Genomic DNA, 27,271 nt, shown 5'->3' with positions numbered 1-27,271 from the left:
ATCTGTAAAGACACTGAAGATGGAAACAGAGAACAATAAGGAAAGTCTTCCAAAAGGTCTCTGAATTGAAGGAGTTTCCAACTGCAGATTGCTGTAGCAAAGGATATAAGTGGCAGATAGTAACTGATTCAAATATGATAAAACAAAATGGAAGGAATATACAGACACTGTACAGTAGCGATGTCAACATTCAAGTTATCTTAGAAGTTTCCTATTTACAAGAACCTCTAGGACAGAAGAAAAAGTTAGATCAGCATTCCTGTCATTTCCAACTTGGAAAGCTACAGGAATTCATGGAATATCTGCAGAAAAATGGCATACAACAGAAAAACAAGCAGGAAAAATTCTAACCAAAATCTGTAGAATGATACAGTGGCTTGTGATTGTTGTTGACCATGTAAAGCTATGGAATGTCTTTAGGAAAATGGGAATCCCAGAACATCTCATTGTCCTTATGTGAAACCTATACACAGGACAGGAAGCACTGTCCATACGGAATATAGCAAAGCAGTCTGGCTTCAGGTTGGCAAAGGAGTGAGACAAGGCTGTACAATATTTCCTTATTCAACCAATGTGTTGAATATATATTGAGGGAAGCTGGATTGGAAGAAGATGAGCATGGTTTTAGAACTGGAAGAAGAAACATCAGTAACCTGCATTGTGCTGATGACACACTGATAACTGAAAATGCAAATGATCTGAAATGAATGAATACAATGTTGTGTGGGACATAAATTGATTAATGGGACATAAATATGATCACGTACCTGTTTGATAGAGAAGCCTCAATAGGAACCTTAGCAGATAGTTCTGGTATTAGGCATAAATTCATTCTATGAAAGAGGTGTTTTTTTTTGTTCGTTTATAATGGCAAAGATCCATAGAGTTAAGGGTAGTATTGGAGCATAATCACAGCATCTTCACTCTTTTATCAAATACGTTTCCATTTGTTTGCTCTCATGATAGTTGAGATATCTCCTGCCTGCCTGCAAGGTTTTGAATATCTTTGAAGTACTTTTGTATATGCACATCTCCTGTGAACACTTGCATGTATTAGGTGATGTTTGAGACCTTGCTATATTGGTGATTTTGATCTGCTTCCTGATGGAGTGTTTAAAGGTTAATAAAAGAACTCCAAGCAGCTAACAGCAATCTTGAAGAGTAGAAGCATGAACCAAAAAAAGGAACTTGCACATTAGGCTTAATAAATTCAGTCTTCACACAGATGAAGAAAAAATAGAGATAGCTTACTTTTATTCAGTAGATCTGGATACAAGTAGACTCATAGTAGAAAGCACTTAATCATCACTGGTTCTTGGTAGTCACTTTCTATGTGGAATAGAAAGGGCAAGGAGCTGCATTCTGCAGCCCCCCTGCTTGCATGTCTTGCAAGGTAATGGAGACTGTTAATCCCCAAGCCAAAGAAGAAGAAAGTGGAAATCAGGTGACCCATGTGACTTCCCACAAGCACATATGTTTTACTAGAGAAACCCCCCCTTACTATGCTTGTGAGACAATGCTGAGTTGACCCCTGATAATTCCAACACTTCCCACATCACACTAAACCCAAATGCAATTTGCTTGGTGTTGGCATTACATGAATCCAGCCATTGTGATTTGAAATCCACAGTGTATGGATCTGGAGTATTGTGCAGATGCAGCAAGGATTGTGGGCTTTTTGAAAACAGGTACTACTTCACCCGATTTGCTTTGCCAAATCAATGAGTTCTGTCCTACAAAAGTACTGATGTTTCTGCTAACACCAGACAAGGCAAGGAATGTTTGTTTCTGCCAGTACCAAGAAATGCAGTTGCAGCATCTGAACGTTTCTCCCAAACGTCCCAACCACTTGCTTTTTCCAGAAAAGAATACACTTCTTTTCTTTACCAGCAAAGTAAGGGTTGCTATCACACCCAGTGGTTCTGGCTCTGACATTTGACAATTTCTTGTGACTAGATGAGTTGAAATGGCATGGCATTCCTAGAGGTTGCTTTATCCATAGGGATTCATGATATGGGACAGTATAAAAATTATCATAGGGTGCACACTGGGTATCCAATGGAAAAATTGGGTTTAACTATGGTTCAACCTTACAATAATGTGGTTTATTTAGTGAGATTCTGAACCCATTATGATTTAATGTTATACATAAACCAGGTACTAAGGCTTGTACAGCAAAGTTTGTTTTAAAAAAACAACTGATTACTTACAGTATCTGTAACTATAATTCTTCAAGTGGTCATCTTTGAAAGAACACATATGGGCAGAGACCCATTTGGAATGTTTTAGAACAGAATTACTTGGCAGAAGCCCCATCATTCCCATGTACCATGTGACTGGATGATTAAGAAGCTCCAGTTCTTAAGACTGACAGAAAGGATCTGAAGGAACACATGACTTCAAGCAAGATAGGAAGGCAGATTGTATAAATTTACAGATGACAACTCAAGGAACAGCAGTTACAAATAAGTAACCAGTTCTTCATTGTGAACACTGTGACTTACACATGAGTGAGTAAAAAGTTGCTTATCTGGAGCGGCATCCAGGCACCGTAACGTGACTGAAATAAGGTTGATCCTTTCAAATGTTTGAGAATGGAGATCCAATCCATAGTGGAAGGTTGAGCCCATGTAGTTGCCTAGCATAACCACAGTCAGGGAATATTGAGTGAAAGGCTGTGATGCTGTCATTGTAGGTTGGAAGAGGGCACAGTTCTTTGACCAGCTCACAGGGGAACTTGATGGCTACCGCTATCCATTTGGAGAATTGCTGACAAAAAGACCATATCCTCTGGATGGGCCTTGGAAGAGCAGGAATATATGTTGATCTACGTGAAACAGTGCCATACCGTCAAGATAAAAAGGAAGAATACACCTAAAGAATGAAATGATGTTCCATATGATGAGGAGGCGAGAAAAGGGTAAGCAATATAAGGAAGGAGATTCTTGGACACAGGACTATTTTGTCCTTAAAAGTAAGGAAAACAAAACCTTTTAATAGATCTTCAGCTTGATGAGCTGGCAGCATAGCTATCAGATTGATTACCTTCCATGACTCACAATTAACTTGTGTGATTGTTATAAGGCTACGTTCTATTTTTCATCTTGGAGTGAAGACCTTGCCAAAAATCACATTCAGCATTATTTGTGACATTCATAAGAATGTTCACCTTGACTTCTGGATTAAAAGATAGAATGACACATTTGTCACTCCTGTCTTCTGAGATACATTTTAGTTAGTGGGAGCTGTATAATTGTTCAGTGTCCAAATATGCCGAGCTTCATAATTTTATCCCACAGTATATGGTTTTATTTTGCTTCCATCTCATGGATTCAGTTTATTTCCTCTAGCCAAGAGCATGGGTAATGGATCACCAGACTCAGCAAGAGAACAATTGGAACAGACAGGATGGTTAGTGAGGAGGTGGACATACAGTATTTGTGAACAGGAAAGTAGAAAATTTAGGATTATGATTTATCTAGCAACGTTCCATCTAGAAGCAAATCCAAAGGAAAAGCAGGCAAATCAATTAAATGGATTCTTTGGTGGCAAATTTACTTGAAAGGTTTGAAGTCAGTAATTGAGAACATTAATTGAACATAAAGATTCTAGAGGTGATACATGAGATCATAACTTTCTAAAAATCTAGAAAAAAGCCTCAGGCACCAGATCAGAGTAAAAATCCTTGATAACATCAGGAAAAGTAGGATAATAGTTGAATTCAGGAAAACACTATTCATAGAAAAAAGATGAGAGTTGACTTTTCCTGGGAATATTAGGGCATTTATAAAGTTCACCTTGGAGCTACAAGACCACAAATACGGCATACACAAACATGAAAAATAAACACTAGAAGATTAGGAATGTGCCAAATCAAACCTTCCAAAGGGGGGGGGGGAGGCAAATAAGCTTCAACCCCTTAAGAAAATCAGGATGTCTTTATTGCTTACCAGAAACCAAGCACAGAGGGGGCTGGTCAATCCTCCCTAAAGAAAGAATACTAGATCTGGGGTATTGCTACATTATCTTGCCTTGATCTTACTTTGCCTTTAAAAATTTAGCTTAGTCTCTGGATTAAGATGGTTTCTATGTGCTAGTTTGAGAAGTTGGAATTATTTGTTCCATACTGATACAGACATTACAAGTGAAAAGGTTTGTACTAGCAAGGTGAAAATTGTCACAATGGCATAGTAAACCATGAACACAGTTGGATGTATAGATGAGCAACTATCTCTGCATATACCACTTCTCTTCACACTGGTGCTCTTGTTGATGCTGTAGCTTTCAGATACTCCAGCAAGCATAGCTTTCCAAAGGCTGGGTTTCATATGTGCACTGAATAAACCACAATTAGTTGTGTTTACACAGCATGCCAAGCCATAAACCATGACCTAAAAAGCCTAATTTCTGGTTTACTAAAGCAACTGGCAGATTGAAGTGAACAACTAAGAGCTTGGAAACTAAGGCAAGTGTACAACACACACTTTAGAAAGGGATGTATCCTTGAGTCTTGCCTTTTCCTGTTATTCTCTGGAGCCTGAGAAACAAATGATAGGGCTAGAGGGGCCACAGTCTTCTTTGGAGACTCAAGTCAAGAGAACATGAAAGAAGAGAAATAACTATGGGGCAGGAATGGAACTGGGATGATCATAAGAAGTTAAGTTAGACCGTACCAATGCTCTATCAAGTCCAGTATTCTATGTTCTCACAGTGCTGCTGCCTTCAGAAGTCCAGGCCCAATCCTTGCCATCTGAAAATAACCCCTACTGAAAACCTGGACTGCTCTGCATGCCAACATTACTGGCCTAGGTGATGAATGGCCTGACACTCTATAAGCCAGCTTCCTGTGTTCCAGTACCTCTGGGAAGTCTGCAAGAGGCAGACAGAAGGAGAAAAGATCAGCTGTTGGCAAAGAAGAGCACAAATTGCTGTCACTCATGGCAACCAAAAAAAAAAAAGATTTATATCCTGCTGCTGCTTAAGAAATGTGAATCTTTGGAATGTACTGATGTAGCTGGGCCCTGGTAACCAACTGGATCTTATTTTGGTGTGTTTCATTATTTAACACACCCTCCCCCCAAAAAACAAATGTACACAACATTTTAAACTAAAAGAAGCACAAAATGAATCAATCTGTATGATAAAAACTATTAGCTTTATTCTTTTGGCTTGTTAGTAATGTAGTTTATAATTATTTATGTTAAAATATTCTTCTACATGCAATTCATCAGTATGTATTACTAGTCAATAGCCAAAGTAAAAGAATAGGTTTACTTCTTCCCTCTGTAAGAAACAGACAAAACAAAGATGCCCAGATACGTTGGTTTTCATTTTGCTACTTTGTTCTTACAGAAAGAGGACACACAATCAGAGTCTGGATACCAAGTTATAGTTACGGCGTATCTAATGCAGTACAGATCAAGACGAATACTGCAAGAGATGTAGTAGTCAGTGGATTTTACGACCCAAATGTCAGTGCAAGTAGTATGAGAAGAAAGCAAATCATTCATTAAATCGAGTCGAAGCTCACTCCTTTCACTGGCAAATCACACACTGTCTCCATACGTATGCAATTCTTTCCCATTCAGATTTGTTCACCTTTTCTAACTGAGACTGCTAGGTACAGAAACAAAAACGTGTTTGTAACAGCAACCTGATTGCTGCCACTCCGCCCCACCCCCACCCCGCCTGTGTGTTTAAATGTTGTCTTATAAAATGCCGGTTTAAATAAATAAGTAAGTAATCCATATCAACTGCAAGCTGATAAATCAAAGTGATTTAAAAGTAATAGAAAATATGCTTTTGTAAAAAGTTTTATAAATTTATATTTTAAACCAATTACAATGTTCATAGTACATCTTGTTAGTACAGAAGTGTTTCATACCATATAATAATCAGTTAGTAAAAATTATACAGTGGTTATAAGCAGCATCAAATATAAAAGAAGAATATCTCTCTACAATTAGTTTTTTTCAGCTTCAGACACATGACTTCCCCTGTCTGAGTACAAAAAAGATGAATCAGAAGAAACAAATGTATCTGAGGGCTAAATGTATTCTGCACCAACAGATCTAGATCCTGCATGTAAAATCCATGCCACTCTAACCAGAATAAATTGTGGAACTGTACTAAGTCACACACATTAACCCCATTTCCAAGCATAGCATGAACCATTAATTTAGGATTTCTCCTGAGCTAAGGTGACAAGCTTCTCTTATCTGAAAGTGGAAGGAGTATAGGAAAGGCCATCACCTGATTGAAAAAAACTTTAATCAACTAATGAGTATTCAACGATTGTATAATTCACCAGTTCTGCACAGAAGTAAAACAGGAGTTTCCAGTCAAAAAACATGTGGTTATTTTTAGAAAGCTTCTGCATGTGTCATGGGAGGAAAGGCATCTGAGAGACATCCACTCCTATGTGAGAAAGTAGATGGAATACCTTTTCTAAGACAGTGCCTGACATCTGATACCGCCTAGAGCTGCTCTTTGAGTGAGATGGTTAGTGACAAAATTTGAAATATAAATAAATAGATCTGCAATTTTTCTAGATGCACACACACACACATTATTGAGTGGGCATTTTTAATCTATAAAATATTAAGTAGTTAACCCAAAACCTTTGCAATCCTAAATGTTGAACAATTCTCTTTCAAATGATGATGATTATTATTCAATAATCTTTTGAGAGCTAGGCTCAAATTTAACCTTTGATCATATACAGTAACTATATAGCTATTTTGGAAGAAGAAAGAAGTGGCCTATTTAAGTAAGCCAAGTGAAAAATTATCTTAGTTCACTTAATTTATTAGATTTGTTATGGCTGCCCACTCCACAAGACTTTGGGTAGCTTATAAATTAAAAAAAAAACTAAAAGCAATTAAAACCCACATAAATAGGCAACCCTGCTTAGCAAATGAATTGTGAAATACACTGGTTCAGATGTGAATGTTTATAATAAAAGGAGGGGAAGAAAAGCCACCATATTATTCTGTTCAGTTTAACTACACATTGTAAACTGTATAGAAACTTTCTCTTGTATTACACAGCATGAATAGGTAAAATATGAAATTATGCAACCCTGAAACTTGGACAAGTTATGACTCTTGTTCTTTGTTACTTGCTAATTTTTCCATCATGCATGGGCTAGGAAGTAGAGCATGCCTTCATGCACATCAGTTATCTGTACATGTTGAAAATCAGAATAAACTAACTGGCCAAATAAATTCCACAGGGGTCCCTAGTCTCCTAAAACTCCATTATAAGTAAAATTTTAAGATGCTGGACCCTGTTGCATTTGTCACATAATTTTAATCAAGAATGAATGAATGAATGGTATAGATATTAAGAGCTGGTTTTACCATCAACTGTATCTGTAGAAAGTTTCTGGGATAATACCCATGGCAGTATATACAGTGTATGCTATAGTACTGAATTTTAGAATATGTACATTTTATTTTGGATTATTTTTAATAATTTCTTCCATGTAGAAGTACTTACAGGAGTATACATGTGAGAATGTAAAATCCATGTGGCTTTCGCATTCTTATGTACCATATCTAACACGTATCCTGGATTTTTTTTCCCATAAGGAAGTATCACCTCAGAATACATTCCTCTTCTACAATATGAACGTTTGCATGTGCATACACAAACTGAAAACTAAAAACTGTAGAAGTTGAGGAGCTGGAAGAATTGCCAAAGCATGTGAAACTTTAAAAAGCAATAGTCAGAACTGCTGGAGTGCGTGTGGCAACTAATTCAAATGTTTTGGAAAGAAAAGCTCCGTTTAGCATTCAAATTATGCCAGTCAGCATCCTAGATCCTTAAAGAAGTGTCCCAGCTCATCTCTTTAAGCAGGCTGAGCAGCTTTCAGCTAATTGCAAATAGCCAATGGCCTGAACAGTGACAAACTGTGAACAAAGTGTGAAGTCAGAAGCAGCCAATGAAGCAGATTGGTAGGTCAAGTTGCTGGCTGACCTGGCAGTGATAAGGGTGGAACCCTGCCCCTACCTATGGCAGGAAGCCATGCACATGTGCTACTGCTGCCTAATGTCCCCCACTCCCAGCCTACACAAAAGAATGCTCAACAGCCAAAGAAAGCCTGCCCATCTTCATGGATAGTGCTGAAAATGTTCTCTCCCCCTGCCCCCCCCATCCTGAAATTCCTGCTACCTACATGAATCACATCACAAGCTGTCACTGTGGGGATACCCTTTTCTTTTCAAGGGAGGTTTGTGCCTTCTCTCCCCCTCACCAACTATTCACTGCCCCCGCTCTTAGCTTACCAGCTGGGCTTCTGTCTTGCCTTCAATCTACTTCTGGCTCCTTCGAATCATTAAAGATCTGAACATCTGTCAGTTGCTTACAATTCTCTTAAGCTTTTCTTTTCACTGAATTTTGACTGGAAGCCAAATCTCTTATTTTGATTTCCCTCATTTCTTTTCTGGCAGGCTCAGTGCACAATTTTAAGTAAATCTAGCTGGACAATAATTTTTTTTCAGGGTGAAATTTGCAGATCTAAAGAACCTTGCGGATAACTTTGGATGAGCCTACAAGTGTCTGGTAACAGTTTTAAGCCTTGTGCAACTTGAGTAAACAGTTCCATGTTGCATCTAAGGAGAGACCACATTACTATGTTATTTAACCACTTTTCACTTGTCTGCTCAACATATTTGATGTCATCTTTGGAATGTCCGAACTGTGCCAAGCCTACAGTGGATAAGGTCCCCAACTGTCATATAATTATTATAAGTAATAAAGTTAAATATATAGATATATATATATATAAACATATCTGTGAAAGAGCAGTTAATTCCGTTGCTGGACATAATCACAAACAATGATCTGTGAACAGAAATACAACTTCACTAACAAATCTGTCAAACATGTCATAAATGGCAATTGAGATGTATACATTGGATACAATTACTGCAGCAAGGGAGTATTTTTTGGTTGTTGTTAACACACACACAAGTACTAATGCATTCTGACAGCCTGTAGTAATTTTGTGAATCCTCTTCATCTGTGCGAGCTGGTAAGAATTGTCCTTGTTCTCATAAGTCTGTTACCATACTACCCAGTCAACAATAAAATTGCAAGTACCTTGGATGCATGAATATATTACGTTGATATTGTAGAAATGGTCAGTTTGGCATAAACTTTCAGCATGATTCCTGTTGGTATCAGTATTATTTTTCTGATGCTGTAAACAATTTGGTGTTGACAGAATTACAAGTCTGTTTCAGATTTACTTTTTATGATCCTTGTCATGTTTACCCTTTTCTTCTTTTTCTGACTTTTCTTGTTCATATTTGTCTGGTTTTGTTACACTATCGTAGGAGGGAGGTGAAGTTGTGGAGGAGCTTCTTTCTGTCTTTTCCAGAGCCAAGCTCAAACTTAATTTATCAAGAGCCATTTCAGTTTGGGAAGGAAAAACATCACCGTCCCTATATAAGTATGAGGCATGGCACACTGGTTTCCTCAGGCGATAATGCCTAAAGGCTCTCTGAATTACCCTAGCTGATTCCTCCTCAAGTTTCCGTTTCAGGGTAGTTGTAATTGGTTCATAGGAGACTTTTGAGGGATTAGCAGCCATAAACCGATCTTCCATTTGCACACGAAGGGCATCCATTTCATCGCTTTCACCCAAAACACGCTTTGTAAAGGCAAATAAGATATCAAGACAGTGAATTCTGTCACCACTCACCATGGGCAGGTCCATTGCAATAAGTTGAAAATGGTTTGGTTTTGGTATTAGGAGAGGTGGCTCCAGTGAGGCAGCAAAATCAAAGAGTTTGCTGTATTCTATAAACTGTGTTGCATCTGGATCAAATTTTTCCCAGACCTCATAGAACATCTCAAAGTCATCTTCACCTAATGGTTCAGCACTTTCTTCTGTAGCAACGCTGAAGTTCTCCAAAATGACAGCAATGTACATATTTACTACAACTAAAAATGAGATGATAATGTAACTGACAAAGAAGAAAATCCCAACGGAAGGATTGCCACAATCTCCTTCAACTGAGCTTCCTGGGTGAACTTTTTTAGGGTCACAGTCTGGCTCCTTGTTGAGAATGGGTAACAGCAGACTATTCCAGCCAGCAGAGGTGGTAATTTGAAAGAGGCAGATCATGCTGTTAGCAAAAGTTTCAAAATTGAACATGTCGTCAATCCCACCTTCCCTTTTAACATATGCAAACTGGGACATTCCAAATATAGCGTAGATGAACATGACCAGGAAAAGGAGGAGACCAATGTTAAACAAGGCCGGAAGAGACATCATCAAAGCAAAAAGCAGGGTGCGGATCCCTTTTGCCCCCTTGATTAGACGCAGAACTCGACCTATCCTGGCAAGTCGGACCACTCGGAACAAGGTGGGGGATACAAAGAATTTCTCAATGATCTGTGACAGGGACATACCTACAAAAAATGTTGCAAGTTAAAATTGTATAAGTATATTTTCATATATTTATTTTATATTATTGTAACTTTAAATCAGGAGTGACAGTGGAAGGAGAGGGTGAAACAACATCCTTGTGACTGCTTTTATCTGCAATTGGCTCTATTCCCCCTTTTAAAATCATATGACTCTGAGAGAGCAAGAATAGGATGCCAAGTCAATGTATCCTGGGCATAGAAAATGTTTTTTTCTTTTTAGTAATAGAAGAGCTATCAGAAAGTTAAAAAAAAAAACATTTTTCTATGCATAGCATACAGTGTATGCAACTGGTTTTTATTCGGAGTTTTGCACAGAGGTCCATGAATTCCAGGGACTGAGAGTTGCATTTGGTCTTTAAGTAGCTTCTTGGGGTAAGGGGCTACATGTTTAAAACTGGAAGGTTCTATTATAATTTTAAGTATATTTTGAATTATAGTTATTACCCACTGATTTAATACTGTCCCTCTTCTGACACATTAACTCTTTAAATATTTTTATCTTGCTTTTCTATACTTAAAAACACCAAAAGAATTCTAGCACTTTATTACAGTTAGTCTCTTTTTCTAATTTTGTGAGCTTTCTTGGAAATACAAATATCAGTTAAAGTGCAGCACATATTCATAATATAAGTGAATGAATACATTTGTTTACTCCTTTATAAAAGCTATCTCTGATAGCATCCATCATCTATAGGAATAAATTCAATTAATTATGCCTTGCACTAAGAATAGGGTTTTTTGTCTGTATCATGTACCTGAAATCACATGAAACTAGTTTCTATGATCTCTGAGGCAATTTATCAATTTATCATATACAATTTAATAATACAAACAGGCTTTGTAAAATGTGAAGCCAAGAATATAAATCTGATAGATAGATAGATAGATAGATAAGATAGATAAATACAGGATATGTTATCAGCAATGCTTAGTAATTTATGCCAAATGTCCAGAATATTGAAATGGGAATTTCATCTGATTTTACTTAGACTTCAAAAGTTTCTTACCTACAATGGAGAATATGACAACCACAAAATCAAATATATTCCAACCAACAGTGAAATAATAGTAACGGAGTGCAATCAATTTCAGGAGACACTCCCCAGTAAAAATGACAATGAAAATCAAATTAATCCAATATAAAATTTCTTCTACAGAAAGGTCCTGGTCAGCTGTTTCCACCATCATAGTGACCATGTTGAGGCAGATAAGAACCATGATGCCGATGTCAAAGGCTTGTTTGGTTACAAAATCAAAAATAAAGCCTTGTATTTTATTCTAAAAAAGAAAAAAGAATGTGTTGTTATTTCCTAAAGGTGTGGAAGCTATTGTTTTAGTAGGCTGCCCAGAGTCACTTGCTGAGATGGGCAGCTATAGAAATTGAATGAATGAATAAATAAATAAATAGTAAGTTATTTTTTCTGTTATTGATAAAAGGATGCATTTTTTTCAATTAAATGAAGTATTTTGCTTCTGTGTATTTGTTTTACTCAGTTAAATAAATAACACGCATTCTTACTGCTGGCCTGGGTATAGGTTTCTGTGGTTTTTTGGATCCCAATTTTTTCATAGCATTATAATATTTTTTCTGTTCTTCTGTCATAAAAATATCTTGACCTCCTAAGTAAAGAAATAAAAGAAATAGTTACAACCATACATTTACCCCAACAAGGACAAAGCTGTACAGTTAAAAAAGGCTTTTTAAAGAGATCAGTCAACAATTTCCTGAGTAAACTAAGTGGTCACAGGATAAGAAAGGAAGTCTTCCCATGAACTTCTAGTAACCAGTTAAAACAAAGCTATAAAAGATTCTCAAAAGGAGGGAACAGTGGAATTTTTCACAAATTTGTATTGCAACTAGTGGTTTTAATGTGTTCATAAAAAGTTATAGAGATAGGATAGGACACAGAACTGGTCAAATATAGTTTAATGCTACATTATTCAGGGTGCATAGAATAATAAGGGATAGCAATGAGCTCCAAAAAATGTTTCCAACTGATGTAATGGAATGAAAATGGCACATATAATTCAATGTTTATTCATAGAAAGTGATTATCTTGGGGCCAAAAATCCAGTATATGTTGATGGAGTATTTGCTGGCAATGCCAACTGGATACCCGGATGTAAGCATTAGGATCTACTGTAGCTGCTGTGTAGCAGGCAACTTCAATACTGGGATCTTTAGTTGTTGACCTATCTTAATCTGTTACGGTATGATTTAGGCGTATATTGTTAAGCTACTATCGTAAAACTACTTTCATCTGAGAATTTGTATAAATCTTAAAGCATCTTATTTTGTTGGATAAGAGGGCTATATTCCAAAATACTGTTAATAACTTTAAAGAACAAATAACATATTTAAAAAGTAGTAGTCAGAGTCTTGAGTTCTTTTAGTCATTTCATGGACTGTATGTAAAAGGGTGAGGGAGATGAGAGAAAAGAAGCTCTAAAAATCTTGAAAAGTACTTGTCTAGATTTTCTATGCAAAAACAAAGTGGGATAAGTTTTTGACTTCATTACACTTACTGAAAAGGTTCACTAGACTATTGTATTTTCCCGGTTTAATATTCTAAAATGTTAGCTATGAAAGATAAATAAGTAGCAACGGATAACTGTGAGGAATAGTTCTTCCATTACCCCAGTTATGCTATGTTTACCGGAGAGAGCCTTCTCAATGCTGCAGGACCAAGCGAGTCTGCTGCTACAACATTTGCACACACTTTTATGGATAGCAAACTATTATGAACAAAAGTGTAATATATAGTCACTAATTTGAAACAATAATTGTATTAGAAAGTAATTAAACCCATTCAGTCAAGACAACTAAAATGACATTCTAGCCATTTAATTATAACGACCACTCCATGAAGTGAAAACTAATTATTTGAATACTTATCTTCTTTTTTTGTTGGTTGAAATTATCAATGATGACACCAATGAAAAGATTCAAGGTGAAGAATGAACCAAATATAATGAAGCCGACAAAGTAAAGATACATATACAGGTTATGCTCATACTGGGGTTGCCTTTCTGTCTATAAAATAAGGAGGCATGGCAAAATATTACCCAAGGAGCTTTCAGGAATGATGAAGAATTTGTGTGTTACAAATTTGCTAAATACCACCATAAAGTAATAATGAAACACTACATAGAACATAGCAATATATCTTGAAATCTATTCTCTTCATTAATTTCCCATGAGGGCTGTGAGGAAAATACCTTCTAATTTTACAGGGCAGGGTAACATTAGAAGCAGCAAACCAGTGCTTAATGAGGTCCACCTGGGATCCTTTTGAACATAATTCTATATTATCATTGGATATCCTATAAATGAAGCAGTGTGGGGTATACTGCTGCCATAATGGAAGAATCCAGTATTAGCTTCCTTAATATTATTCTCTTCAATAATAAATACTGGAGAGAAGAAGATTGAGAATTCATTTTGGATGAGTTCGAGGATGGTCAAATCAAGTCCCAAGCAGCTGCTGAAGAAAACAAAATGGCTGCTCTGTCTGTGAGGAAAAGTTCAGCAAATATACCATATACTTTCTCAGTGTTATTACAGCTGCCAAGAGAAGTGAGTGACATGGATGGCAATTACTCAAAACTCTCTTGGCAAGGAGGAATGAGAGATGATCTTGGCTCAATATTCTTGGCTATTAGTAAGGCTTCCTCCAACATGGAGAGGATAAATTTGGAGAAAAGCAACAATTCTCTGTACAGGTCAGGGTGTCTGGCAAATAATTATTCTGAAGGTCCTGTTGCTCTTACCACGAGAGAGAAGCAAAGAAGAAAGGTAAAGTCAATGAGGCAGAATTAAGGAGATAGTGCTGCTCCTAACTCACATCCTCATCCTAGGATAAAAGTCAGCTTTCTGCTGCTTAGTCCTAATGAATAAGCCTTCTAAATTCCAGATTATCTTTCTTCTGATATCTAGAGACCAAAACTTTGAAGTATGAGAAAGATGCTCAAATTCAAGCATCTAGCCACCTGATTTATGGATCTGATTGAAAGCAGTAACATTAATTCAGTAATGTTCCTTTATACAATTTGAAAGCAAAGCAAAGTGTACTTATTATGAACACATGAAGATCTGCCATCATGTACTTACTCCTGTTGAATCAACAGCAGCATACATTATTTCCCCCCATCCTTTAAAGGTAGCCTATAAAAAACACAATATATTAGTGTTGGTATATGGCCAATGCTGTTCCATCAACAGAGGAATGATAAAACCTAGACTTCAGATTGAAAACACTTATTTGGAATGAAGTGAAAAGCTTCAGAATAAAGAACTGTGCTACTCTACAAATAACCCTGAACTAATTTTAATGGCCAAATAAATTTTCTGCAATCTTATAATTTAGCAACTGATATCTGAGTAAGATGGCCAGCAGTAGTGACTAATGCAAATGCCAATATACTCAGCATTGCTTGGATGGAATTTCCATATTGTTCCTCACTATCCTTATTTTTAATGACCAGTTCTCATTTTCACATGTTTTCTTCTTATAGAAGGATGGTGTTGGAGCGAAGCATAAATATGTTAGAACAGAAAAACTGAAATGGTGAGTCATGAGTATTTTAAACAAGTCACTGATTTTATTGATCTGGATCGATCCAGTGGTTTTTATCTGATAGAGGTTGAGGCAAAAATACTGCAAGAACCCTGCCAAAGACAACTGCTTTCCTGATATGTTGTTCCTGTATACTAAATAATGGTTGCTTGAAAATAGGGATATGGATCTTTGGCTGATGGCTTTATTTTGTTTCCATTTCCCCTATGAAACAATGGACTTCATAGTACAGATGGAAAGTAATTACTAGTATCAAACTGATAGTTACTTACAATTTGAAGTAGAGAAAGATATCCGGCTCCAACATTGTCAAAGTTGACTTTAACATTTCTCCATCTGGCATATTCTAAAGTCTCACAGACATTTTTAAATGGAACAATAAAATGTGAAATCCTTTTTCCATCTGTTTTATTAACACATTCAAAGAATGTACCAGCAAACAGATTTACACCCATGATGCTGAAAATTAGCCAGAATATAAGACAAACAAGAAGCACATTCATAATTGAGGGTATGGCTCCTACCAGGGCATTCACCACCACCTGGAGAGAGGGGAACAAACATTGTGTAAAAGATTGTAGGTCTACATCCAACAAGCTTATGGCACTTGAAAGGCTAATACATTTATCCCACCACACACTGGACTCAAATGCACATCAGGTGCATGAAATGTTATCCAAAGTTGGCAAAAAAGAAAAAGAGGACTTACAGCAATGAAGCAGAAATTGCCTGAAGTTTAAATATATAAAACCAATCATAGACAATCCACAAGGCAACACTGGCATAACAAATATGCTGACGCACCAAAAAGCAGTAACTGGTAAGAAGTAATTGCCCTTCTCTCTCAGTAACACCAAACAAAATATCAGGAATATAAAACAGAAAAATCTTACAAATTACATTTCCGCAAACATTTTATAAGGTAAGAGATTTCTTCTTTTTAAACAGAGCCTCTGGAATTTCAGGGATTACAATATGTAATGGATTTGTTTGACATCTTTGGACTGATTTGTCAATAAAGTATGCAAGCTTTGCACTCTAAGAGGAGTCCATCTGAGCCATATGCCTATGCATTGGCAGGGCAAAGGTGGGAGGGGGGATGATGAAATATTCATTGTGATGTCCTGATGCATGTGTAAATCATGGTGGGATTTGCACTGTGAGACATGTTTCATTATTTTTTGTTATTGTGGTTTGTACCAGGTACCTATGATTTAAGCTTACTAACAGCAACAACATCATCTTCTGAACAAGAAAATGAAGATACAGTGAAAGGCAGGTACACTAATAAGGTATTATGAAGACAAACCAGAAAGGAAAATGAACATGGCTCAAAGTCAGAGGGGTGGGATGGGGAATGAAACAGGCATATCAAGGACTGCAGACTAAGAAGAAAAACTGCTATAATTTTTTTCCAAAGTAAAACTTGGTAAACTATGAAATCTTAAAATGCTTGGAAAATGAAATAAATCTAAGTAAACATTATTATGCTTAAGCTCTTCTGATTTCTTGCACATTTGTGTAACTTTCTGAACTGACTTAATAATAAAGTCATTGTTCTGATACAGGCTTTGGATCTTTTTTTTAAATGGCAACTTGTCTATCTTTGATTTTTACACAGATAAAATATCAGTAACAGCTTCAACATAATTTGCAATGGAACACCCTTCAATTCAATCCAGTTGTTTTATTAACAAAGTATACCAATCTAACAAACACAGTATCAGTATATACCAATCCATATATATGCATACACAATCAAAGGAACCATTTCAAGCTTATTTCTACGCAAAAACAAATCAGTCAGAAAGTCTCAGTGGTTGTTATTCACACCCTTTTCGCATAGTTGAACTACTGCAAAGAGAGGAGGTGCCTTCAAAGACAACTTGGAAGCTACAACAGGTTTGGAATATGGCAGCCAAATTGGTAGCATGGGAAACACATTACTGTAGAATAGCTTTTATTCACAGTTGTTGCAATGCTGGCCAGTAAGCTTCACACCCAGCACAGTGTGCTGGTTGTTAGTGATAAAGCTCAATCCAGCTTGGCTTTATCCAGTCTGGCTCTGAATTATACTAGAGACTGCCCTGGGAAGGCATCTAGAGTGGATCTGCCCAAGGTCCTGCCTTTGTGAGAAGAATGTAGAATAGAAGGCAGGCCACGTCAGTTGCTTTGGGGACCACTATGTTGGTTTAATTATGAGACATTACTGTTGGGTGCCTTTTGTATACTGCATTTGGCACCTTTCTGAATCATTTCAGTTTAAATCTAACTGAAGTAAATACATAAATTCATGCCACACCATATCTTCAATATGTCTTTCCCACCAGCTTTTACTCAAACTCAATTCATCATTTTACATTCTGATCCTTAATTTTTATAGTCCAGATAGTTCGTTTACCATCTACTGCATTCTTTAAGATTTTGCTTAGTTAACATTCCCTATTTTTGGAATAAAAAGTTTATCTTTGTAGTTACCTTCCTTTTCATCAAATTAATTGTTCCTAGTTCAGAAAACTTTGAAGTTAGTCAAAAGTCAGGATCAGAAGAGAGTTGTTCATTAAGCATTTCCAATTATTGCTTAACAAATAAACATGATTCATACTAATAGAAGTCCCTCAAATCTTGTGCATAAGACTTTTCACAATATAAAATTTAATCTAATTTATTTATTTTAAGGTATATTTTTCTATCTATCTTGATGGTCAGGACTTACATTTTATTTTCATTTGAATAAGTTTATAAACTACCTATTTTCCATACACTTTTGCTTTTGCTTTTTAAATTACAGATTTGTTTGGTGATAAACAGAGCAATGTAATCTGTTCCAGGATTAATTTACATCTCCTTATGTTACAATTTTACATAATGTTTCTTGCAAATGGTTCTAATGATAGCACCAAAAGAACAAAACACTTGGCAGTAAAACTATTTGCCAAAATGACTGTTGCTATGATAGTCCCTCTGTTCGGAGATGGGCGGTGACAACTTTGATAGATAGATAGATAGATAGATAGATAGATAGATAGATAGATAGATAGATAGATAAAATAGTCTTCTCTGCAAATCCTTATCCTTGTTACAGGGAATGTTCCTAATAGTAGAAAAGCCAAACAGCAGATAACTTCACCCAACAAATATTCTATAGATATCCCCAATGAATGTCTATGGAACAACCTGTTACCAATCACTTTTGTCTTACTTACCCTCATTCCTTCAAAACGGGATAAGGCTCTTAAAGGTCTCAAGGCTCTCAGGGTCCGAAGAGATTTAATGGGACCAAGTTCAGAATAGTTCAAGGCGTTGGCAATTAAGCTTACTAAGGAAACCTGCTCAGAAACAAGAAGCACGATCACATCAAAATCATGTCATTTCAGAATTGCTGAAAAAAAAAGGTATTTCTTTAAACAAAAAACCATAACTTAAAAAAAAAGAATTCAATTACCAGATGGGTTGCCAGATCAACTTATCTGAGTTGAATGGTTTTTCCATCCTATATTTATATTCTGCCTTTCACCGTGGTGGAATTCAAGGCAGCATACCAGTAGAAATGTAGCCTTTTTAAGCAAGGTCATTGCATCAAGTGTTCTAGACTAGCCTAATTTTACCCATTAACTGTCATTTCATAGGTCCTGTATCATATCAAAGGCCATTCCCAGTGAATTAAGGCCCGTAAAAAAGGTATACAACTTCTCATCCACTCTACTCACTAACTGAAACTTTTTACTAATGAAAAGAAAAAGACCACAGTTGCTGGTCACAGAAGTGAGGTTTTAGATCTAAAAGTGTTTTGATGGCTGAATACAGAAGTGAGGTTTTGATCTATGCTGGCTGAATACACAAGTGAAGAGAAATTAATAAGAATAAAATACTGGAGAAGAGTTCTCAGCACAAGTGGAATGAGTGGTGCAGCCCACAGGGAACCCCTGAAGCAAAATCAAGATGCACAAAATTAGATCACTGAAACATCCACTATATTCACAGATATTTCAAATCTGCAATTTCAGCAGGGAATACAAGAAGGCCATTCTTTTAATATAGCCAAAACTCTGACAGTGAAATATAGGCAAGGTTTCTCAATTCCATGCACAAGCCCTTGATCAACTGGACTGCAGCATCAAGATTAAAGAGGTCAGAGAAAGAAAGTTCTTTCTTCCATCACATCACTGCTACATGTTGATAATGCTGTAATTGTGCAATTACCACAGAGGAATGTGCAAATGGCTACACTGTGCTTGAAACCTGAAAGCTGAGAAATCTGTGATAGTGCTTGTCAAGTGTGGCTGTATCAGTCTTCTAACTTTGTTCATAACAAGCTTCAAATTCTGTGAAAGCCAGATGGCAGCAGACATTCTCTGGAGGTAGATTTGAGCCAAGACATTCTGATGCCTTGAGCAAAGGTGAGCAGGCTATCAACCGAATGTTTTTTTCTCACTGATGATGAGCCACTTTCTCTATTGCACCTGAAAGCAGCAGCCTAGCTTAGGAGGCAAAGAGCAGTTTAGGTGGTATATAAAGACCAGCTTGGATTCCTTTGCATCTGCCCCATGAAGTGGGGAGAGAGTAGGGCTGGCCCAGGCTTTTGTGTATTAGCAACTATATAAATGCAACAGAATGCTTCAGGTATTAAACGTCCTCTTTTTTTATTTTCATCTGTAGCTTCTCTTGTGCCTTCTTAAGGATAATATAAACTTATAATCTTGTAAAGTAAAACGTTTACCATATAAATATCTATTTCTGCTTAGCACTGTTTTGTGCAGTGGCATGTCATTTTTCCTTGGTTAATGTATGTTTTGTAAATTAATGTTCTAAAGGGTCAGCAACTTTTTTAGTTGCCAGGCAGTATCAAATGTGCATATACAAAATCACAATGACATAAATGTGTATATACAAAACCAAAAAGCATTAAAAAAATAGACCCCCGATCTTATGAGATAAAGAGACCCAGTGTGATGGCCCCAGTACCAGGGTTTTAACTTGAAAAATTCTCCAGACAGTCCATTAGAAAGCTTAGAGAATTCATTTATTAAAATTCAATTACACAGGACAGTTGCAAAGCTCTGAATAACATTTTGGCGCCAAAGCATTCAGAGCAATTCATTCCCTCTGACATCATCCCTCCTCCCTGTCTTACAAACAAGCTCTTTCTCACTCCTGATTTCCCCACTCCCCCAACTCTTTAGTCTAATTAGAGTCCAGGTGTCTTATCAGCCTGTCCTTGGCTCTAATGGCTTGTGAAGGAATGTGCTGAAGCATTCTCTCTGTCTGCAAAGTGGCAAAGCTGACACGGGTTTGTTCTCCCTCAGCTGATGTGTGTAGCAGGCTGATACATGTAGCAGTGCTTTATGGCAGACGTGCAAAGGGAGCCTGACAGCCAGTCTGGTGTAGTGGTTAAGACAGCAGGCTAGAAGCCAAGAAACCCTGAGTTCTAGTCCTGCCTTGGGCACAAAGCCAGTTGGGTGACCTTAGGCCAGTCTCTCTCAGCCCTAGGAAGGAGGCAAGGGCAAACCACTTCTGAAATTTTGCCAAGAAAACTGCAAGGATAGTCCAGGCAGTTGCCAGGAGTCAAAACTGACTCGAAGGAACCAAAAAAAACACCTTTAGGAGATAGTATGTGAGAAATGTGAGAACACAACATTTGTGCAAAATATGGCAATCTCACAAGATTTCAAGCATTTTTTTTAAAATAAACTATTAGCATTATTAAAAAATTTAAATTATGGAGATCAATGGATGCCATCTTGTGATTGCTCAGGTGTCACACATGATCACCTGCTGTACTCTTAGCTTTAGACTAAGGTATCAAGGTAAATAAACTGAATCAGGACTTACATCTACAATCATGAAATCCAGCCAGCACCAGGCATTGGTGAAATAGACTTGAAAACCATAAGCCACCCACTTCAGGAGCATTTCCAGAATGAAGATGTATGTGAAGACCTTGTCTGCATATTCAAGTATGGTCTTGATGGTCTTGCGCTGTTCAATGTATATGTCTTCAAAAGCCTATGAATTAAAATACTACTACAAGTAAGGTCATATGGGCAAAGGGCTAAAAACGGAAAGAAAAGAAAAGAAAAGAAAGGAAGAGCCACCACACGTATTGTGCTCGATATTTTAAAGATTTTTGTATTAATTTGTATCTGAATTATATTTTGGATAGTTGTATTTTATTACTCCATTAGGATTCTTCCTGCTGCTTTTTTTTTTAAACACAGCATCTACTACCACTCAATAGGCCTGCCTTATGAATCACCACACTGATTTTCTCCATTATAAATATCTTTCTGGATTTCAAGGTGGCCACGACAAACCTTTTTGCTCCAGTTGCTTTGGTGCCTTTCCACCTCTGTTCCTGTTCACCTACTCTGACTCTCCAGCTTGTTCCTTTCCTGCTTCACCTCCTCTAATCTAATAGCTCATTCTTCTTATTCTCCCCTATCCATCTTAACAATCAGTGTCAAAGAGGTTCCTTTTGCATCATTACTTCCATTTTTTAAAAAAAATAACAGTGTGAGTACATGGATACTCACACTGTTATGGTGAGCTGGTCAGGCAGGTGCATTGTCGAAAAAATGTGTTTGCCACTCCATAATATTTTTAAGGGAAAAAAGAAAGAAAAAAGAAAACTCTCCCCCCAAGATTATTCAGACAGCCATGGAAGTGGGGGAAGTCAAGGATATTCTATTCTTCCCCTCCATCTTTGGATTAAGAAGAGAAGGCTTCTTTTTCTACCTTTTCAAAAATAGCACTGTGGTAGTGGTAGTGTGTGTATGTATATGCATGTATGTATGTGTTTATGTGTATATATACATATATACACACATATACACACAAACATATATATACCCTGCCCAATAAAATGTGCCAAATTTGGCTAAATAGCAAATCTACTTTTATGCAGAAAGAATCCCCTTCCTCTATCAGGGCCACCACATTCTTCTCCCAACCACATAGCAATAGCCAGGTGGCATCTGGAATGAGAAAGTGTTTCTATCTCTTAGTTTCACCTCAGCCCAATTATATGGCAGCCGAAATGGCTGCGGATGTCTCCACAGGTGCTTTCCCAAGCATCATACCTGCCATGGCAGAAATAGGTTTTCATTTTTATGAGAATGCTGCTGATCCTTCTGTCTAGTTCTGTGTGACATTTGGGGCCCCCTAGACATTGCTGAAAATATTGCAACAGAAATGGTTTTGAAGTTGACTGGCCCCTAAATTATCGCATGTCTACCTGATTTTGTTAACATAAAGAACAAAATCTGAAGAGGCAACTAGGCATGACCTCACAGAGCATATCTGCAAATGGTCAGAGAACTTTGGATATGAAAATAATTTTAAATTTGTACATGCAGGAATTTATGATACAGAAATTGAAGGGGACAGACTTGTGACTAAATACATGCAAACCTGGCATTGGAAAGAAATAGATGGAACGGCCCATCATGACTGCTTAAAGGACCACATTATATAAGTGGCTATTATATACGTGCTACAGACATCCAAAGAGATGGGAGATAGTGGCAAAGAGCCAGAGTTTTCTGAAACTCTTCATTGCCATCTGGTGGTTATCCAGATTTTGAGACCATATATAGAAACTCTAATGGATATCCCATATACATAAAACTCCACAAAATCCCCATAGATGCCAAACTAATCATAATTCACATTTTGTGTTCAGTGCACCACGGCAAAGGACTTTAGCAACCATTTTATATTCTCAGAATTGAAGAGTGTTAAGAGTCTGACCCCTTGTATTTATAAATGTTTAAAATATTAATTAGTACTGTATCTCAATGAGCTCCCTGGAAGAATCTGTTTGAACTGAGGCAGGTTCTCCTAAACCCTTTATAAACCATTAAACCAGATCCTGACAAAGAACTAGGCCTTTACAGACCTAGAGAAATTTTGAAAGCTTATGAATAGATGGTCAGAGTAACGGAATAATGGAACAGCAGCTAGAACATTATGGCCAGAGCAATTAACCTCAGCCAACTATTATTAACAAATAATTGTTTGGTTTACTAAATGAAGCAAGTCAAAATAAATCAGAAATAATGAGGCTACAAGGGAAGAACATCTGAAACATGCATAGCTATCATATAATTCAATATGTGTATATATTTAATAAATTAAATGAAATCTTCCATTTGATGCTGAAGTGACCACTGATACTACAAGCTAAGTTTCTCCATAACCAGTGTGTCATCATAGAGAGTCTCCCTCCTTAGTGGTCATGTACCCAATTTCAATTGTATAAATATTAAGGTTGTCCCTCCAGTTAGTCCACTTACTCAATTTCACAAGTCATAGAAGTTGGAGCATATATATGTGAAGTAATTTGGAATGCTGTTATAGCACAAGCAAGCTGATTGGTTTTCCTAGGACTGTTTCCAGGTGGTATGGGATACATTCAACTTACCAAAGCACCACTGCTGAGAAGAATCATGAAGACAATGAAGGTTTCAAACCAATTGTGTTCCACTATCTTAAAGCAAGTTTTGCGAAGGTTCCACCAGGATTTGCCTTTCCCAGAATCTATATTGACCTGACAACATTTGAATTTCCGTACACAGCCTAGAAACCAGAATATTTGCATTAAACAAACTTAACAGTCCCCCAAAATAACAATTATCTATGCTGAAACAAAGTCTTTATAGAAACCCCAGGCTGCAGTTTGGATCCAGAAGTATCTTTTGCACATGGAAAGTGTGTTCATGTTAACACACAGGACTCCAGTTCAGCAAAGGTCTTCATAAACAAAAGGGAAGGAGGTGATTTTTCAGATTCCAACTGCCCTGCAGGTTCCGGGCCACCTTCCAGCCTTCCACACTGTTCTAATATCCTTAACCCAGAGGTGTCTCTGGATCTGTGCATGTGTCAGATGAAAGCAGAATCATACTGTGATGACACAAGCTCTGCCCCTTTTGTGCGTGCCTTGTATAGCTGCACACACATACAAAAGGGGCAAAAGTTTGTGTCGCAACAGTGCAATGCTGCTTTCCTCGTTTTAACAAAAGTAACATGTCTGCAGATGTTTTTGTCTGAACCCCAATGTTCTGGAGCAGATTTTCATTAAGTACAAGTAGGAGCCAAAGGCACTGATGGGATTTGCTTTGTTTTACAGGAGCACAGTATTTCTGCTCATTGATTTCTGGAGTCCTCTCTTATATATTTTACATATTCTAAAGCCATGTATACAGCTTGTCAGCACTCAGTGTATGAATAAAATGATGGAATCAACAATACAATCCCCTTGATAACATTGATTGTCTTTGAGAGATGAAGAACATGAAAAGTAATTTTCTGCTGTTCATCTTTAAAATCAGCATTAGATTTATTTTTCTCAGATACACGTATCCAAAAAAGTTTTATAAAACACTAGTACTGAATTCAGTATGCATGATAGATTATCAATCAATATATCATTGACATACATGGCACTGAATTTGGAGAGTTAGAAAGGCTAGCTCAGGTTTCTTCTGATCTAGGAGGGATTCTTAAAGATCTGAGGAAACTGTAAGAATCCAAAGGGAAATAAATAATCTTTCCAAACGGTCATTTTGTGTGTGTGATAAAAGTCTATTTGTTTGCTTTGTTGCCAGGAACATGTTTTACTTTTCTATCTGCAGGCATACTGCATTTTTCCAAATCTCTAACTGCATTATTGATTGCAAATTATGAGGGATAAATGGCATGTGTTTTCTCAAGTAACAGTGTGAAGGCTGAAGCTGGCAAGGCCAGAAACTTGAGACCAGACAGGCCTGTTACCAAAACATGGTGCAGGTGCCCTCCACATCCACGGCTCAGAAATGAGCAACAAGAAGTTCATTACTATGTAAGAGAGGGAGAAAGAGACATAAGATTTAAGCTTTGACATTACGAAGAGAGGGCTTGACTCTGCAGCAGCTATATTCTTCATTATTAGGGCTTCTTACATCTGCAATAAAAGCAAGCTAAGCCCCACCCTTGACCCTGATGCTTTTAGCTTCTAGAAACGTGCTCTGGATGCAGCTCTGACAATTAAGGGTCATGGCTTACTCAAACATAGCAGGAACCTTGCCTTCCTGCTGTTTTATTCAATGGCTATAAACTTTAGGCTTCCGATCTCTTTCAGTTTTAAAAGGAGGAGGAGTGCATGAGCCTGAGGTTCAGCATAAGATCTGTCAAAGGGCGATCGCAGTATCTGAATGACCTGAGTGAGGTAAACCCAGCATTTCGGGAAAGCATTTGGAGGCTTCTTGTGGTTGAGAAGCCAGAGGAGAGATCCATAAATAAGCCTGAAAGAAACCATGGATTTTCTTAAACAAAATTGTGGATGGGTGATTTGCAGCTGGGAGTTGGGGGCATTTGAGAAAGCCAGATATTACATCACCCTTAGTCTTCCAGTCTTCAGCAAAGGATCGTTACCTTGTCGTGGTGCTGGAGCTTGAGCACCTCAACGATGCCATGAGCTAAACCATGAAGGGCCACCCAAGACAGGAAGGTCATGACAGAGAGGTCAGACTAAATGCGATCCCTGGGGAAGGTAATGGCAACCCACCCCAGTATTCTTGCCGTGAAAACTAAATGGATCAGTACAACCAGAGATATGTCGGTATACCATCGGAAGATGAGACCCCCAGGTCGGAAGATGGTCAAAATGCTACTGGGGAGGAACAGAGGATGAGTTCAACTAGCCCCAGACGTGATGACGCAGCTAGCTCAAAGCCGAAAGGACGGCTAGCGGCCGACGGTGCTGGTGGTGAACGGCGAATCCGATGTTCTAAGGATCAACACACCATTGGAACCTGGAATGTAAGATCTATGAGCCAGGGCAAATTGGATGTGGTTATTGGGGAGATGTCAAGATTAAAGATAGACATTTTGGGCATCAGTGAACTGAAATGGACTGGAATGGGCCACTTCACATCAAACGAACACTAGATCTACTACCGTGGACAAGAGGACCACAGAAGAAATGGAGTAGCCTTCCTAATTAATAGTAAAGTGGCTAAAGCAGTGCTTGGATACAATCCAAAAAACGATAGAATGATCTCAATTTGAATTCAGGGCAAGCCGTCTAACATCACAGTGATCCAAATATACGCCCCAACCACAGATGCTGAAGAAGCTGAAGTAGAGCAGTTCCGTGAGGATCTGCAGCACCTACTGGACAACACACCTAAAAGAGATGTTATTTTCATCACAGGAGACTGGAATGCTAAGGTGGGCAGTCAAATGACACCTGGAATTACAGGTAAGCATGGCCTGGGAGAACAAAACAAAGCAGGACATAGGCTGATAGAATTTTGCCAAGACAACTCACTCTGCATAACAAACACTCTCTTCCAACAACCTAAGAGACGGCTTTATACATGGACTTCACCAGATGGACAACACCAAAATCAGATTGACTACATCCTTTGCAGCCAAAGGTGGCAGACATCTATACAGTTGGTAAAAACAAGACCTGGAGCTGACTGTAGTTCAGGTCATGAACTTCTTATTGCACAATTTAGGATCAGACCCAAGAGATTAGGGAAGACCCACAGGTCAGCTAGATATGAGCTCACTAATATTCCTAAGGAAGAATCTGTATAACGACCAAGTAGCAACAGTAAGAACAGACCACGGAACAACGGACTGGTTTAAGATTGAGAAAGGAGTACGGCAGGGCTGTATACTCTCACCCTACCTATTCAACTTGTACGCAGAACACACATGCGACAAGCTGGGCTTGAGGAATCCAAGGCTGGAGTTAAAATTGCTGGAAGAAACATTAACAATCTCAGATATGCAGATGATACCACTTTGATGGCTGAAAGTGAAGAGGAACTGAGGAGCCTCATGATGAAGGTGAAAGAAGAAAGTGCAAAAGCTGGCTTGCAGCTAAACCTCAAAAAAACCAAGATTATGGCAACCAGCTTGATTGATAACTGGCAAATAGAGGGAGAAAATGTAGAAGCAGTGAAAGACTTTGTATTTCTAGGTGCAAAGATTACTGCAGATGCTGACTGCAGTGAGGAAATCAGAAGACGCTTAATCCTTGGGAGAAGAGCAATGAAAAATCTCGATAAAATAGTTAAGAGCAGAGACATCACACTGACAACAAAGGTCCGCATAGTTAAAGCAATGGTGTTCCCCGTAGTAACATATGGCTGGGAGAGCTGGACCATAAGGAAGGCTGAGAGAAGGAAGATCAATGCTTTGGAACTGTGGTGTTGGAGGAAAATTCTGAGAGTGCCTCGGACTGCAAGAAGATCCAACCAGTC

General features: G+C 37.8%; 1 protein-coding gene across 1 annotated transcript in view; it reads right to left on the bottom strand.

Moving 5' to 3' along the window:
• Nucleotides 1–8,163: 8,163 nt before the first annotated feature.
• The window catches only part of LOC134507532 (sodium channel protein type 2 subunit alpha-like), a 65,461-nt gene continuing 46,353 nt past the window's right edge, over nucleotides 8,164–27,271 (bottom strand). Inside the window, exons 18-26 of the mRNA XM_063318234.1 lie at nucleotides 23,440–23,594; nucleotides 20,850–21,023; nucleotides 18,224–18,346; nucleotides 15,290–15,559; nucleotides 14,552–14,605; nucleotides 13,337–13,474; nucleotides 11,960–12,064; nucleotides 11,448–11,718; nucleotides 8,164–10,422 (exon numbers count right to left, since the gene is read on the bottom strand). Of these exons, the coding sequence (XP_063174304.1) occupies nucleotides 9,251–10,422; nucleotides 11,448–11,718; nucleotides 11,960–12,064; nucleotides 13,337–13,474; nucleotides 14,552–14,605; nucleotides 15,290–15,559; nucleotides 18,224–18,346; nucleotides 20,850–21,023; nucleotides 23,440–23,594 (2,462 nt within the window). The 3' untranslated portion in view covers nucleotides 8,164–9,250. The remainder of the gene's footprint in view (nucleotides 10,423–11,447; nucleotides 11,719–11,959; nucleotides 12,065–13,336; nucleotides 13,475–14,551; nucleotides 14,606–15,289; nucleotides 15,560–18,223; nucleotides 18,347–20,849; nucleotides 21,024–23,439; nucleotides 23,595–27,271) is intronic.

Source organism: Candoia aspera, chromosome 1 (assembly GCF_035149785.1).
Source record: "Candoia aspera isolate rCanAsp1 chromosome 1, rCanAsp1.hap2, whole genome shotgun sequence".
NCBI classification, from domain to species: Eukaryota; Metazoa; Chordata; class Lepidosauria; order Squamata; family Boidae; genus Candoia; species Candoia aspera.
The sequence above is the reverse complement of the archived record's forward strand: the minus strand, read 5'-3'. Positions and strand labels throughout refer to the sequence as shown.